The sequence below is a fragment of the Phacochoerus africanus genome, chromosome 15 (genome assembly GCF_016906955.1).
Source record: "Phacochoerus africanus isolate WHEZ1 chromosome 15, ROS_Pafr_v1, whole genome shotgun sequence".
NCBI classification, from domain to species: Eukaryota; Metazoa; Chordata; class Mammalia; order Artiodactyla; family Suidae; genus Phacochoerus; species Phacochoerus africanus.
Genome location: NC_062558.1, coordinates 51,514,828 through 51,530,006, shown reverse-complemented (window position 1 = coordinate 51,530,006; position 15,179 = coordinate 51,514,828). Strand labels below are relative to the sequence as shown.

General features: G+C 57.9%; 1 protein-coding gene across 4 annotated transcripts in view; it reads left to right on the top strand.

The window, feature by feature from the left end:
- The window catches only part of GNB1L (G protein subunit beta 1 like), a 36,738-nt gene that overhangs the window by 16,711 nt on the left and 4,848 nt on the right, over positions 1-15,179 (top strand). For 2 of the 4 annotated variants that reach the window (XM_047760480.1, XM_047760482.1), the window contains exons 2-6: positions 5,360-5,504; positions 5,870-5,995; positions 8,667-8,829; positions 11,086-11,184; positions 14,025-14,240. In XM_047760480.1, coding sequence (XP_047616436.1) covers positions 5,380-5,504; positions 5,870-5,995; positions 8,667-8,829; positions 11,086-11,184; positions 14,025-14,240 — 729 coding nt within the window. In that variant the 5' untranslated portion in view covers positions 5,360-5,379. The remainder of the gene's footprint in view (positions 1-5,359; positions 5,505-5,869; positions 5,996-8,666; positions 8,830-11,085; positions 11,185-14,024; positions 14,241-15,179) is intronic. The other 2 variants (XM_047760483.1, XM_047760484.1) reach the window with 2 other exon arrangements.

The following is a 15,179-nucleotide window of genomic DNA, read 5'->3' as shown; positions in this document are numbered from 1 at the left end:
CATAGTTCCTAGTCAGATTCGTTAACCACTGAGCCACGATGGTAACTCAGCTAATGCTGGATTCTTAACCCACCTTAACTGAGCTAGGCTAGGGATCGAACCCACATTCTCATGGAGACTATGTCAGGTCCTTAACCTGCTGAGTCACAACAGGAACTCCTCTTTTTCTTAATACTGTCTTTCAAAGAGCAAAAGTTTCTAATTTAATTTCCAAGATTATTAATTAAACATCTCTACATATGTTTATTGGGCACTTCTATTTCCAGTGAAATGCCTGCTCAGCTCTCTTGCTCATTTTCCATTTGGTTTTTGCTCCTTTATTGTACTGATCCATGCTCTTTATCGATTCTGACATAAGCTCAGTATGGATTCAGCTTCCTCCCCACCCCCCAGCCTGCTTTTGTATATTAACCTACAGAGAAGAGTTCCAAGTGTGGCATAACTTACTTGTGTGTGGCTCATCTGTGCCACACTTGCTTTAGTTCTCTGCCTGCATACTTGTATATAGATAGACAGATATTGAGGGCTCTTTTTTCCCTGAAACATTTGAAAATAGATTGTGGACATAACAACATTTCACCCCTAAAATACTGTAGCCTAGAAACAAGGACCCCCTTCTACATAAAATACCATTGTTTTTCCCAAGAGAAATTTTAATACTAATTCCATATTATCTGCAGCCTGTATTCAGATTTCCCCAGTTGCTCCAGAACTGTCCTTTGTAGCCCCCTGTTTTTGGTTTTTGGGGGTTATTTTGGCTGACCCGCAGTATATGGAATTCCTAGGCCAGGGATCAGACCCAAGCCGCAATTGCGACCTAGCTGCAGCCATGGCAACGCTGGATCCTTAACCCACTGTGCCAGGCCAGGGATGGAACCTGCATTCCAGCACTCCCAGGATGCCATCAATCCCATTGTGCCACAGTGGGACTCCTGTGGGCCCCCCCGCCCCCGTTTTTGGATCCAGGATTGAATTTCTGTCCAGACGTTTCGTTTAGTCATGACTATTTAGTCTCTTCATTAAGAAGAGACACCTGCTTTTGCCCTTGCTGTTTCTTGAGACCTTTGAGTTTTTGATGAGTCTGAACCAGCCGTCCTGTCCAGGGCCCCCTGGTGGACGTGTCTGGCGGTTCTCGAATGTTGCTGGACCGCGTGTTTTCTTGCGTCACCTTGGGAGATGAGTGATGTCGTCTGTTTACTGTTGGTGGCCAGCTTCACGGTGAAGATGGTGATAACCAGCCATCTCCTTTGTGAAGGAATGTTTCCCCAGATTTGCAAATGACCTGCAGAGCAAGGCCCTGGTGCAGTACAGCTCCCTGCTGCACTATAGCCTTTTACCATCGAGCCTTCTCCAGAGCCAAGAGGTGATGCTCCTCATGTCTTGCTCTCTGCATGTTCCTACAGCTCTGACTCTGCCTCTTCAAACCAAAGAAGCATCTGTTTCACAGACCAAGTACTCTGCTCTGGGTCTGGTTCTCCGCCTGTTTCTGGAGGCCCTTGCTCTTGTCCATGTCTCTTTTCATGGGTGTTGACTAGGAGGCCTGCACTTCTTGGGGCTTTTTCTGTGAATTCACTGAGGCTTGGGTTGAAGGGGCTTCTTCTGAGAGACATGTGCAGACTGCAGTTTGGGCCCTGGCCCTGTGGTGCTATGAGTTGAGAGCTAAAAGCTGAGGGTGCGTCCTGCCACCCGCCCTCGCCCCCACCCCCACCCCCCCACAGTTTTGTTTCTGGTTCAGCCCAACAGTGAGCTTGTAGCCCAAGGGTCTCATTTTTATAGGGGTGCTCCTTTCAGAGGCCTCTCCCTTGGAGGGCCCTAATCTTTGTCTTCCTTGGACCCAGAACTCCAGGTCACAGGGCAGAGGTGCCCTCAGGGCAGGGCCAGCAAAATCCTCTAGCTTTGGCTTTTCTTAGTGTTTGACAGCTGAAGGTTCCAGAGTTTTTTTCTTCTGTGTCCTTTTTTTGTCTTTTTTTTGTTTGTTTGTTTTTGGCTGTACCCCTGGCATATGGAAGTTCCCAAACTAGGGAGTGAACCCTAGCTGCAGCTTCGACTTATGCCACAGCTTCAGCAACACCAAATCCTTTAACCCATTGCACTGGGCCAGGAATGAACCTGTGCCTCTGCAGTGACCTGAGCCACTGCAGTTGGATTCCTAACCCATTGCACCACAGCGGGAACTCTCCAGCTTTATTCTTACCAAGACAGTAAGAATGGTTTTGCTTTTCTATTTTGTCAGCACTTGTAGTTGTTTTGGGGAGAGGGCCAATCTGGGCCTCCATCCTGCAACATGGCACCTCCCTGGCCGTGTAGCTGTGCATTGCTCAGGGCCTGGTGGGCTGCTGGGGTGTGGTCTGTGCCCTGGTCCAGCCACATGTGGGAGTTGGGAGTCCTGTTTGGCACTTCAGCATTGCACCTGGCTTTCCTTGCACTGTCACACGCATGGCCAGGAGGCAGGACCTGGGGGGCGGGGGCAGGTGGGGGTGGTGGCAGCATCCATGGCCCCCCTGCTCTGCTTGCTTCTCTATATCGTTACTGATCTCCAAGCTTCCTAGGACCTGTTGGTAGAACTCCCAAATGCCTGGAATGTAAGGTGAGGCTCCTGTGGTCTTTACGCACCAGCCCCTGCACCAGATTGCTGCCAGGACCTGGCTTCCTCGCTCAGGAGGGGTGACCTTGCATCCTGTGGGGGTGGGACCCATCCTGAAGGGTGGGTGCCGGGGCGGCCTGCCCCCTATGCTTCTCCCACTCAGGGTCCCCCTCTGTGGGCACAAACCTGAGGCCTCAACTGCTGCTGAGGCTGACTTAGGGGGACCTGGCCATTGTTTGTCTGAGGGCCAGGCCAGGGGGCTCAGGGGCATTTGGAGCCACAGCAGAAAGGCTGTCAGGGTGGGGCAGATTGCTTTGGACTGTCTCCCTTCCTCATTGTTAAAGGAATGTGTCTTCAGGACCCAAAGCTGTGCTCTGTGTATTGAGTGTCAGGCCCCTCTGCCCTCTGGGGGGACAAGAGTGGCAAGGGAGTGAGGCCACTGCAGGCGCTGCACCAGCTTTTGCAAGGGCTGCGCCTCCGCTCTGGGCAGCCCGGGGCCAGAAGATAGGATAATGTGATTATTCTCAATTAGATTAATAGAGAATAATTAGACGTCATAAGTCAAGTCATCATGGGATATTGTCATGGGAAAACTATGTAGCTAGAATTAATTAGTTTTCAAATAAAGCATTTACTTTAATTGCTCGAAATGATGGAGATCTTAATTGCCGATGCTGCGTTTTGGCCAGAGCGTCTGGCTGTTGTAACAACGTGACGGGTTTGTTCCCTGCATCCTGGGGAAACAATGGAGGACAACTTGATTTCATCACCTGGGATGAGCCTGGTGCTGGTGAGGTTCTGGAAACTCCCGTCAGGCTGCAGGCAGGTGGCGAAAGTGTGGGCTGGGCTCCTGGGGTGCTGCCCACGGCCACCAGGCTGCCTGTGTGTGTGTGTGTGTGCGGGCCCGCTCGCACACTTTCATGATCACACACATACATCAGAACACTGTGAGAGCCTCTGCAGGGGTGGCCTGTCACTCTGAGGCCTGGACTTGTGAGGGGAATGCAGCCCCTGCCCTGGACTAGGGCCTCTGCTGGGCCACGGTGCTTTTGAGAGGGCTGCATTCTTGGGTTCCTCTGAATCTGGGTTCCTGCAGCTGATCTCCAGGGCAGGTGCAGCACAGGTGGGCAGTGACTTCTGAGGGCCTCACAGCTGCTCCGAACCTGTCCTTCAGGGGCCACGGGTCAGGCAGCAGTGTGGGACTGAGTTCCTCCGCCCCAGCAGGAGGACATCCTGCAGTTGGCTTTTAGCCAAAGCTGGAAGAGACTATTAGGCTGAAAACCCTAAAATGGAGAGACAGAGCAGAGACTTGGCCCTTGTAAAGTGTGTCACCAGGCCCCTCCTTCTCTTTGAAACCCTCTGATAGAGGCGCAATCTGAAGGCAGAGGCTGCCGGCAGTCTCCGCAGGAGGGTGACCATCACTGCAGTCAGACTTGTGGCCTGGCCCTGTGGTGCCTGCTCTGGGTTTGGGCTCTCAGGCCCAACCCTGCTTCCACAGCCCTCGTGGGCCAGGCCTGGTGGCCTGGGTGTGGTCGGACTCCCCCCAGTCTCGGCAGCCTGGTCCTTGCCTTCTGCATAGGCCCCCATGGTCTCCATCCTCTTGTCCCTGCCTGCCCTCTGCTCTCGGGGGCCTGCAAGTCTGCCTGCTGTGTCAGCAGTGCCATCTCTGCCACTGGGTCCTTCTGAAGACAGAGGGACTAAAGGGACGGGCCGGTACATCTTTGGGGGGAACAGGGCTTAGTGTCTGAGGGTGTGGAAACTGGGCCGGCACTGGCCACCTGCTGAGAGACCCTTGCTCTTTCCTCCTGTGCCTCCATCCTCAGCTGGACCTACTGCAGCCCACACCCCAAACCACTTCCGACGGCATCTCACCCTGGTTCCCTCGCTCCCTGCCTGTGGTGACTGTGTAGGTGCCTCCTTCCTGCTGTCTGTGGGCCAGGTGGGGGACTGTTGGGAGCCCAGCAGGAGCAGCCCCACGGCTACCCCAGCCCCTGGGCAGGTTGCTGTCGGCCTTCCCCTGCCTCTCAGCCTGAGCTGGGGCTGGCGAGCAGACCAATGTAGCCCTGGCTACCTGTAGACCTAGGCGGCTCAGTAGGGACACTGGCAGCTTCTTTTGAGTGGGCAAGCAGGCCTTACACACAAGTACCAGTGATTTGAGGAAGGGTCATCTCTGTGAGAGCAGCCTTCCTGGGGAGAGGCAGGTGGCTGGGGCCCACCCCTTACCCACTCACCACTGCCCTGGCCATTCCACCCCTTGGTGGTGGTATGCAGGCTTTGGAGCACTTCAGGCCTGAGCCTGGGAGCCAAGGGCAGCTCACTGGACAGTTGCTTGGGTGGCTGCAATAGGCGGAAGTTGTGATGGGCAGGACGGGGACAGGTGTGCCATGACCTCAGTGCATGTGAGGAAGAAGTGTCCCCCCACCTTCTGGTTTTCTTGCCCTCTGGTACCAGGGACCCACACACCTCTGACTTGGCTGGAAAGGCTGGAGCAACTGGACAGAGGGCAGGAGGGTGCTCCAAATGTATGGCCAGCCTGGAGCAGGAGGCCCCTGCCCAAGTGGAATGGCCTATGCGGACTTGGGTTTAGGTCTCTGGGAGGCCAGTGCAGGGCACTGCCCGGTTGAGCATGGCACTGCCGTGCTTGCCTGGAGGTGGCGCTTGTTGGGACAGGGTGCTGCCGCTGGCTACAGAGGCTAGCAGGCAGATGGAAGGGATGCAGGGTGGGCAACATCCAAAGAGGATAGGAGGGTCACTCACGCCCTCCCTCGTCCCCAGGCGACTGCACCCTGCCCGGCATGGCAGACCTGCCACTCCCACCGCCAGATCCCCAGTTTGTTCTCCGAGGCACCCAGTCAGCGGTGCATGCACTGCATTTCTGCGGAGGAGCCCAGGGGCAGGGCTGCCCGCTCCTCCTCTCAGGGTGAGTACCCGTGGCAGGGTATTGACTGCAGTGAACCCAAGCTCACTTGGAGGTCCCTTTGAGGGCTCAGGCTGCCCATCACCTGGGCACTGCATCCTCTCAGAGTCCTTTGAATACGCTGTCTCCTCAGGTGTCCCACAGAGGAGGCAGAGACCCTCTCCTCATGAGAGGTGCCAGCTGGCTGGCACTGTCAATAGAGCACTGGACACTGGAGCACATGGACCTTCTGCATGTTCAGGGCTGTCACCTAAATAGGAGCTGGCAGATGTCCAGTCCAAGAGCCAAGGGGTGTCTCCCCTGCCCTGCCCCCCCACAGAGCATGTGTCCTCAGACGCCTCCCTGAGCCTGCCTGCTTGTCTGTACAGATCCCTGCGTGGGCTGGTGCACATCTGGAGCCTGCAGACGCGGAGGGTGGTCGCCACCCTGGACGGACATGGGGGCCAATGTGTGACTTGGTTGCAGACCCTGCCCCAGGGGCCCCAGCTTCTCAGGTGGGTCTAGGTGGCAGTGAGTGTAGCTCCGAAGGAACCAAGCTGGGGTGGGGGTGGGGGTGGCCAGGAACTCCCCCCACTTCCATCAGCAGGACAGGGTGTGACCTGTCCCAAGGGCTGTGTGTCCCAGGTGTGCCGGCTGCCCAGCAGGTTGCCCACTGAGAGCCTGATGGGCCACCCCAGGCTGCCCATGGCCTGAGAGCCCACCCTGGCCTGCCAGGCTCTCCAGGGCAAGGGCTGGGGCCTCTCCTTGGAGGAACCTCGGCTCCCCCACTGCAGGCCCCAGGCCCTGGTGTCATGATGGCTACTCTGCAGCATGGCGTCTCTGGCCGTGTACCACCTTCCTGCGAGGCAGGGAAGTCTGGTCACCAGGGAGGCACATGAGCCTGGGCCTAAAGTTCACCCAGGCCAATGGGCTCCACTTCACTCCAAGTATGGCCGCCTCAGTGGTACTGAACACACCAGGCAGGTCCCTGAGTCTGCAGCACTCGGGGCTGCCAACATGGGAGACGAGGGAGCAAAGGGGGTCTGGCACTGCTGGCAGAAAAGAGTACATGTGTCAGGGCCATAGGTCTGGTGGTAAGTGTCCCGAGGGGTTCTTGGGCTGGGCAGCAGAGAGGAAGGGCCCTATGTAAGCGACAGCCAGGACTCCAGGTGGGAGGTGGGTCAGGAGGCAGCAGGAAGGCGCTGGTGGGTGAAGGATAACTTGAGGGGCGGGAGAGAGGGATGCTGAGGGCAGAGCATGGGCCTGCAGGGAGTGGGGCTGCCAGAGTGACTACTATCTGGGGCCACAGTGCCTGTCCTGCACAGGGGTCGCAGCCCCAGTCCAGAAACCTGTGGGTTCAAGGAGGGCTTTCCCAAGCGTTTTCTGTCCCTAAACTCTCAACAGCACTGCTCTCCTTTTGCTCTGAACTTGGAGCCTGTACATCTGGGCCCCATGGATCCCAGTCCCCTGGACATGGGGCCTTTTGGGCCCCCACTGGGCTTCTCAGCACTTCAGTGCCACACTCAAGCTGCATCCACTCCCTGGAAGTGTCTGGGTGGGCGGTACCCAGGGTGCGTGCTTTTGGAGCGTCGCAGGGCCTTGCTCCTTCCTTGCGCAGCTGCCCAGTCCCCCCAGCCCCCATTGCTGCAGGGACCAAGTGTAGCTTTTCTCTGTCCTTGATGGTTAGAGTAGGTATTGTGCCTGCGTCAGGAGCTGCCGCTTGTAAACCCTCCTCCTGAGTGTTGACCAAGATGTAGGCCCTTGGGGCCTCCCGCCTCCTGGCCTGGCACCTTGGGCTCCCCTCAGGGGGCTCCAACCAGGACCGCTTCCTAGAGAGCCCCCTGTGTGGGGGCGCAGACTGCAGGTGCATGGAATGCCCAGGTGCGTTTACACTGCATGAGAGGCTGTGCACCCAGCTGTGTTTGGAAGCCACGTCTCCAAAGTGGCCCTTGAAGGGAAAGGTGCCCTTTCATGTCAAGGGGCTGGAGGACAGAAAGCTGGGAGCCGGGTTCTCAGCCTCTGCCTCGCCAGGCTCTGCATATGATATCCCAGCCCCACCCGCACACCCAAGGAGCACCTGTGCCACACCTGCCTCTTTTGTCGCATGGTGTGATGTGCTTAAAGACATGCGCACAGGGCAGGTCAGCAGGGAATAGACACCTGAGTGGCTGGCACTGCCCTGTGCCCACCCTCAGTCCACCCGTCCTCACCCTCAGGAGGCACCCCCTGCACCTCATGCCTGCTTTACTGTCTGAATGTGCATCTGCACAAAGCATAGATTTGATCTACTTTTTAATTTTTTTCAACTTAAACGGAGCACCTTCCTTTGTGAATGATTTCTCCCACTCAGCTGTTTGTGAGATCCGCCAGGGTGTGTGTGGCAGGTTGTGCGGGCTTTTCTATTCTACTCCTCTACCACATGTGTCCGATTTCTCACCATTCTACTTTCAGTGAAGGTCTGGCTTGTCCACTTGGAGCTGTTGTGCCCAAGGCTTAAATGCCCTGCATTCACCACAGTCTGCAGCTCCTCCTGGGACCCCAGACATCCTGGTTGTTTTTCACTCTTTGTGGCAAGCGCTGCGGGCTTGACGGATGCCTGTCCCATGCAGGCAGGGCCCTGTGGTCCTCTGCCCCGGGTTCGGGACCCACCCCCAGAGGTCACATGGATGGAGTGGTGCGGCCTGCCTTCCAGACGCATCTTCCTCCACTTAGAAGACGTGCCTGAGTCCTAAGGGCGGCTATATGCTGCTGAGCAGACTTGCTTATGTGGACAGAGGGCTGGGTCTGCTTTGTGAACAGAGCTGCCATATACTTTCACCTACAAGTTTTTGTGTGAACATAGATGTTAGATTCACTTGGGAAAATACATGATGGTGGAATTGCCAAGTGCAGAGAGTGGGAGGGATGGGGCGCCCACCCTGGCAGCAGCAGGAGCCCACGGGAGGTGGACCACAGAGCCTGAGCCATGGAGCACCCAGGGCCTCAGTCAATAGCTGAGATGGCCTGTGAGCGTGACCTGGAGTCAGGCATTTGGCCACATACCTTTGCAAATGCCAACGCAGAGGCCATCAGGTGCCCGGTGATCTGGCCAAAGCTCCTGCCTTCCTTTGGCCTCTGGCCAACCTCCTGCACTGACCCTGTCCTCATCTGAGAGGATCATGGCCTGTCTCTTCTTGGTCTTGGCAGCCAGGGCCGGGACCTGAAGCTGTGCCTGTGGGACCTGGCGGAGGGCAGGAACACCGTTGTGGACTCCGTGCACCTGGAGAGCGTGGGCTTCTGCAGGGGCTCCATCCTGGCTGGGGGCCAGTCACGCTGGATGCTGGCCGTGCCAGGGAGTGGCAGCGACGAGGTGAGTGCTGCCAAGCCTTGGTTCTGAGCACCCGGCGCCATCTACCCCTGGTTGCAGGAACATTGTTCCCGCTGCAGGGCCCCGGACCAGCCTTGCTGTGGTCACCTGTGAGGTAACCCTGGTGGTGAGTCTGCAAGGGGGCATAGGATGGGCCAGTGTCTCTGGGAGGCCCCAGCACCTGGCCCAAAGCAGTACAGGATGGACGAGGTGGGATCCGGGCACCAGGGAGAGACTGTCATGCGGCTGCTCAGGACTTGGGAGCAGGCTCCAGTAGAGCAGTCCCAGGCAGACCCAGTGATGCCAAGGTGGCCTTGGAACTGGGGCAGCAGCCAGGGATGGCCTTTTGGGGAGCAGATCTGGGCCATGGTGGGAGAGACCTTGGGCAGGGCTGGGATGTGGGCCATAAGGGCTGGCACTGGGGTGGCAGTTACAGCACAGAGGGGTACAAATGAGGCAGGAATGTCAGGTAAGGGATGCCCGGGGACATTGGGCATGACAGAACCCCAGAGGCCACTGCCACATGGAGCTCAGGCCAGGTAGCCATCAGTGGTTGGTGGGGAACTGGTCAGGCTGGATGGTGGTGTTCACACCCCAGGCACAGAACCGGCAGAATCCATCCCCAGGGCAGGAGTAGAGCAGGAGGTGAGGGCTGGAGCCCACCAGCAGCGGAACCCCCAGTGGCACCTGGATGGCCACGGAGTCTGGGTGGTGGGACAGGGGTATTCGTGCTGGGGGAGGGCATTCCCTGCCTGCTGCCCATTCTGTGTCCTCTTCCCAGTGTCCTCCCTGTCCCCTGCTGCCCTGAGGGCCTGTGTGGTGGGCAGGACTAGGTGGGAAGGAGCCCTGCACCCAGGAAGTTTGGCCCCTGCCCAAGAGGAGTCGTGAGTCTTAAAACAAATTCAGCTCATAAATAATGAGGTGGGAACAGGCAGCTGTTTGTTCACAATGGCGTTTAAATCACCAATTAGAAGCTACATGCACTTTTCTTGCCAATTTGCCAAAGACCTGTTAAAAATTTTATTGATGTGAAAAAACAGGGCTCTGCTTTCTCAGTGCCGAGCCCCCTCTTCTGCTTCAGACCATGGGGGCAGCGTTCCGGGGGGAATGAGCCAGCCCTTCACACTGAGGTCAGGGTGCATAACCCCAGCTGCCCTTACCAGCCTGGCCCCTGGTACACTCACCATCTATCCACGCCGGTAGCCTCTCAGGTCTAGAGACCTTGCACATCCTAGGAAAATGGCTATTCTCTATGTTCCCGCCTAGACTCGGCACTGCTGGCCTGTGCCCAGGCAGTGCCCTGGGGGACATGCCCCCGCCCCCTTCCCCCTGTGAAGCTCAGCGGTCTGGGTGGCCATGCTTGCCTGGACCAAACATTTTTCCTTTTGGAAAACAGTTGCAATTGAATGCCAGGTAGAAGCACCCTGGCTTGTAGGAGGCTGCCAGAGCACCGAGCCCTCCCTGGACCTCAGAGGCCTGGCCAGCCCTGGTCCTCATGCCAAGGGCCACTTGCTCCCTCCCAGGGTGCCTAGCTCTGTCACAGGCAGCCCCAGTTTCCCCTTCACTCTGGCCAACTCACCCCTGCCTGATCCCCTGGGGTCACATGTGCAGGCCATCCAGGGTGCAGTGTGTCCAGTGACCTCTGCTCCTCTGCATCCCTCCCCTCCCTCAGCACCTGCAGGCGCCCACCAGCTTCTCCCCCATGGCCAAGCAGCACCTTGACCCCAGTACGTCCCCCTGACGTGGTGACATTTTTGGAAGCCTGGTGCCAGAGCAGAAATGAGGGCAGGTGTCCTGCCTCAGAACCTTGGCCCTCGTTCTTCCAGGCCTGGGAAGTGGGCGTGCTCTCTGCAGGGGGGCAGCAAGGCCCGGCCAGAAGCACGCAGGTCTTCATCCCATCCACATCCTGGGAGGGTTCAGGGTCGTCCAAGTGTAAGGTCAAGTGTAAGGAACAATAGGCAGGGGTCAGGAGGCTTGGCGAGCAGAGTCAGTGCAGAGGGCCAGGTGTCTGCTCAGCTGAGAGGTCAGCTGGAGGTCTGAGGCAGCTGCTGGGCAGTAACGCCACTCGAGGGCCATGCGGTCACTCAGGAATGATGCATGCGTTTCTCCGGGGGGGCAGCCTCTGAGCCTGTGGGTCTGAGCAGAGGCTGTGGGGCAGGCACTTGTGGCACCCTTGCTGAGAGCCTGAAGAGCCTGCTGTTTGTGCAACACAGACCCAGCTTGGCTCTGGCCCAAATCAGCTTGTTTTCTTACTGTCAGGTTCAGATTTTGGAGATGCCGTCTAAGACGTCAGTGTGCTCCCTGAAGCCTGAGGCAGGGACCAGGCCAGGCATGCCCATGTGCCTGCAGCTCTGGCAGGTAAGGCCCAGCGCCGCCAGCCACGCCCACCAGCCACACCCACTGGCCATGACTCATGCCCATTAGCGACCTGGCTCCATGGCACTGAAAGGCAGTGGCCCCTGGGAGGCATATGCATGGTCTTCTGCAGCCCCCGCGCTGCACAGGTGCCTGTAGACCCCCAAGGGTGCCCGGCTCATGCTGATCCTATGGGGCAGGGAGGAGGCACAGCCACCTCTCCTGGGGAGCCATGTGCTCCAATTCGGTCTGCGCCCGAGGCCCTGCGTGGGGCGGGAGGGGAGCGCTGACTAACACTGCAAGCCAGCCCGGCCCCTTCTTTGTTAGGATTAATTTCTGTTGCTTCTTCGCCTCATAGAGGCAGGAGTCGGCTCGACATGTGACTTTCCCTGCGGCCACGTTCCGAATTTCTGGTCTGCAGTCATTTCCTTTTTCCTAGGCCATTCTCTTTGATTAGAGAGGTCAGGAGGCATCCCTCGGAGCTACAGCAGAACCTGGGGTGGTGGGGGGTGAGCCCAGGCCTGAGTCCCTGCAGGATGAATTTCAGCTCCAGACTGAGCCCCAAGCCTGGTGGGACCCTCCTAGGGCTGCCATCTCCACCAGAGGGGTGGCCACCACCCCCAGCAGTCAGCACTGGCTCAAAGTGTGTGTCTCTTCTCCTGGGCAGCAGAGCAAATGGTCTGGTCCATTCACTTGGAAGAAGTCTCAGACAGCATCTTCAGACCTATAGAAGCCGTGATGAGAGGGCCATTGACCAGTACCTCTCTGCAGTGCTGCCCACGGGCCTGTTTCCAGCTCTGAGCAGCATACCAGTGTCCCCTGAGAGCCACCTTTGCACCTGACCTTGGGAGGAGTCCGTTAGACAGTGGGCTGCGGGGGTCGGGGGGGACAGACTTGTTCCTGTCTCTCCAGGGCTCTGCCTTTTCTTGCAGTTGATTCCCCTGCAGTTTCTAAACCAAGAGAAGCCCACCAGGGTTGAGGAGCTGGGGGCCCCCAAGACTCACCTGGGTGACAAAGCTGCCTGCTGGTGCCAGCGGGTTGGTGGAAGGCACTTGACGGGGTGGAGGCTAGCCTGGCGTTCACAGGTCTTGGGCGGGACAGCGCTGCATCCGCTCACACTCTGCTCCCTGGAGACACTGTCATTGCCTAATTGGGTAGGAATTCCATCAGAAAAATGTGTAGAAATGGGATGTACGAACTTGTTAAGGTAATTAATACGGTTGACAGAAGGACAAATCAAGTTGTGTTAGTTGATACTGATCCAGTGCAAAGCATCCTGTTAAGGAAAGTCTGTGTTGATTTGAAATATCCCTTTTTTTCTCTCCAAGCCTGGAGGTCCAGGTTGTAACATTCCTCTGAGTGTGGCAGAAGGACCTGATGTGGGATTTCCTTTTGAAACACTCAAACGATTTTTTTTTTTTTTTTCGCTTTTTAAGGTCGCATCCCCGGCATATGGAAGTTCCCAGGCTAGGGGTCAAGTTGGAGCTGTTGCTGCTGAATTATACCACAGTCACAGCAATGCAGGATCTGAGATGCATCTGTGACCTACATCACAGCTCATGGCAACGCCAGATGCTTAACACACTGAGTAAGGCCAAGGATTGAATCCACGTTCTCATGTGATTTCTTGGTGTGCTCCTCAGAGTAGCTGGCCTGCATTGCTAGAACAATCATAACACAGGAGGTTTGGGGTCATCCCACTGGCTCACAACTCAGACTTGTAAGCCCGGGCCTTGGGGCCCACCAGTGGGCACCCCTGTCAGAGCTGAGGGCTCCCCGGGAAACCTCAAGGTGCTGTGGCCAGGGCCTGCCTAGTGGGAGGCCCTTGAGGCTGACACACCCAGGGATAGGCGGGGATGCAGAGCATGTCCCTGTGCCCCATAGAGGTCAGCCTGGCACCACGGGCATGGCCACCAGAGGCCCTAGGCCCCTACACTGACCTACCTGCAATGCCTGTCCCCGCGTGCCAGGAGAGAAGCTGGACGGGCCTGCAGCATAGGGGGAATGGGGGTGAAGTTTGGCACTGGGCCCTGTGGCAGCCACAGCGTGAGCCCCCACCAAGCACCAGAGGCCCTCCTTGCCACCTGCTAGAGTTCACCACCATGCTGCGTGGCATCTGCCCACCCAGAGGGGCTCTGGGCCCAGGTTCCATGCGTGTTTGGCAAGGAGGGCCTCTGGTGCTGTCTGCCACATCCAGTGAGGCCTGGGCTCAGCGCCAACCTTGCCCACCAGCAGTGGGCCCTTCTCAGAGTGGCAGGTGCCCCAGGAGGCAGCCTGGCAGACCAGTCCCCCCAGCTCCATGCTCCCCGTGAGCCATTGGCCACCCAGGTCTCAGCGATGTTCCCCAGACCCGGCACCAAGCACTGGGGTAGCCACTCTTGGTCAATGCCAGGGTGACTCAGGGTCCCCACAACCCCCACAGGCAGCTGTGCAGCCCTCTGACCTGCGCCCTCATCCATCATAGCGGCTCAGCCGGCCAAGCGCACTCACACCCGTCAGCGCCGGCGACTCTGGGCTTGGTGGTTGGGGGCTTCCACAGCGACATTGACAAAGTACAGACGGGTTCATTTTTCATGGAGATGGATCTCCAGATTTTCTTTGGCCGGCAGTTCTAGACAGGTGGCCAGCTCCACCCAGGGGTGGTTGTGAGTTTCCTGGTGGAAAGGAGCAGGAGGACCAGCGCGGGGCCATGGCGAGGGCTCCGTCCCTGTCCCCAGCTATGCCACCCCACCAACCCCAGCCAGGGTGTCAGCCCCCAGGATCCAGCACGGAAAGTGGCCCCTTCTCCCTGCAGCACACAGGCCCGAGTGCCCCCCATAGCTGACTGCATGCTATCCCCACAGGCAAACTCCAGCCCCCGCCCCCTCCTCCTGGCTGGCTATGAGGATGGCTCAGTGGCCCTCTGGGACGTCTCTGAGCAGAAGGTGTGTAGCCGCATCGCCTGCCACACGGAGCCTGTCATGGGACTGGATGTTGATTCTCAGAAGGCCCGGGGCGTCTCAGGCTCTGCAGAGAAGGTGCTGGCCGTCTGGAGTGTGGATGAGCAGCAGGCCCTACAGGTCAGTGGCCCAGACCGAGGTGTCATTTACCCTGCTATGCACTAACAGCCTGATAGGCTGAAACAATATTTAGGCATGAAGAGGAGGTGCTGCAGATCCCCGGCTAATTAATCATCGCCACCGCGCAGGCGGCCGGGCGTTTGTGAACTGTTCACATGGTTTAGGTTTCCTTCAGACCTTGGGTAAGAGCAGTCACGTCTCGCCCTTCTAGAGAAAAGCATGTAGAATCCAAGACTGTGTAAGCCCCTATGCAAAACTCAGAGGAATTTGTTCAGTAAGGAACTGATTAATCAAAAAACAAAAAACCTCAAACCCAAAGTGGAGTCAGGCCCCTGTGGCCGTCTGCGAGCTGCCCAGAGGCAGTGGGAGGGGTGTGGGGCCTGGGGCAGAGGGGCGTTGCTAGAAGCCTTTCCCACCCCATGGGGCCACAGAGTCCTGGCGGCCAAGTGTGGCCTGCCCAGTGCTTAGCCCCGTTTGGGGTGGGGGAAGCAGCTGGGGCCTGGGGCCTCCTGTCCAGGCCTCATTCTGGTTCAGGTCCTGGGGAGTGAGGTGCCATGGGTATGCCCTGTGCCCATCAGCTCAGAGGGTGGCCTGGCTGCACATTGGCTTCTGGGGGCAGGGAGCTCCCACTAGCCAAGAAGCCTTAGAAGACAGATCTGACCACAGCAGTGGGGTGGGGGGGTAGGTCCTTGAAAGGCAACCCTGTTGTGAACCCAGGTGGGTGAGAGAGCAGGACACCAGGTGGGAGCCGTTGTGGCCAAGCCCCTGGCCCCACCTAGGCTCTCTTCCCTGGAGCATAAGGGGCAGACCTGTGGTGCTGTGCCCTGTGGGGACTGTATGGTCAGGCTTCCCCACAGACAGGAGGCCCTCCCCAGATGGAGAGGCCTTGCCCAGCAGCCCCAGGCCCCCAGGGAAGAGGCCCTGGCACTTGGGTGGGGA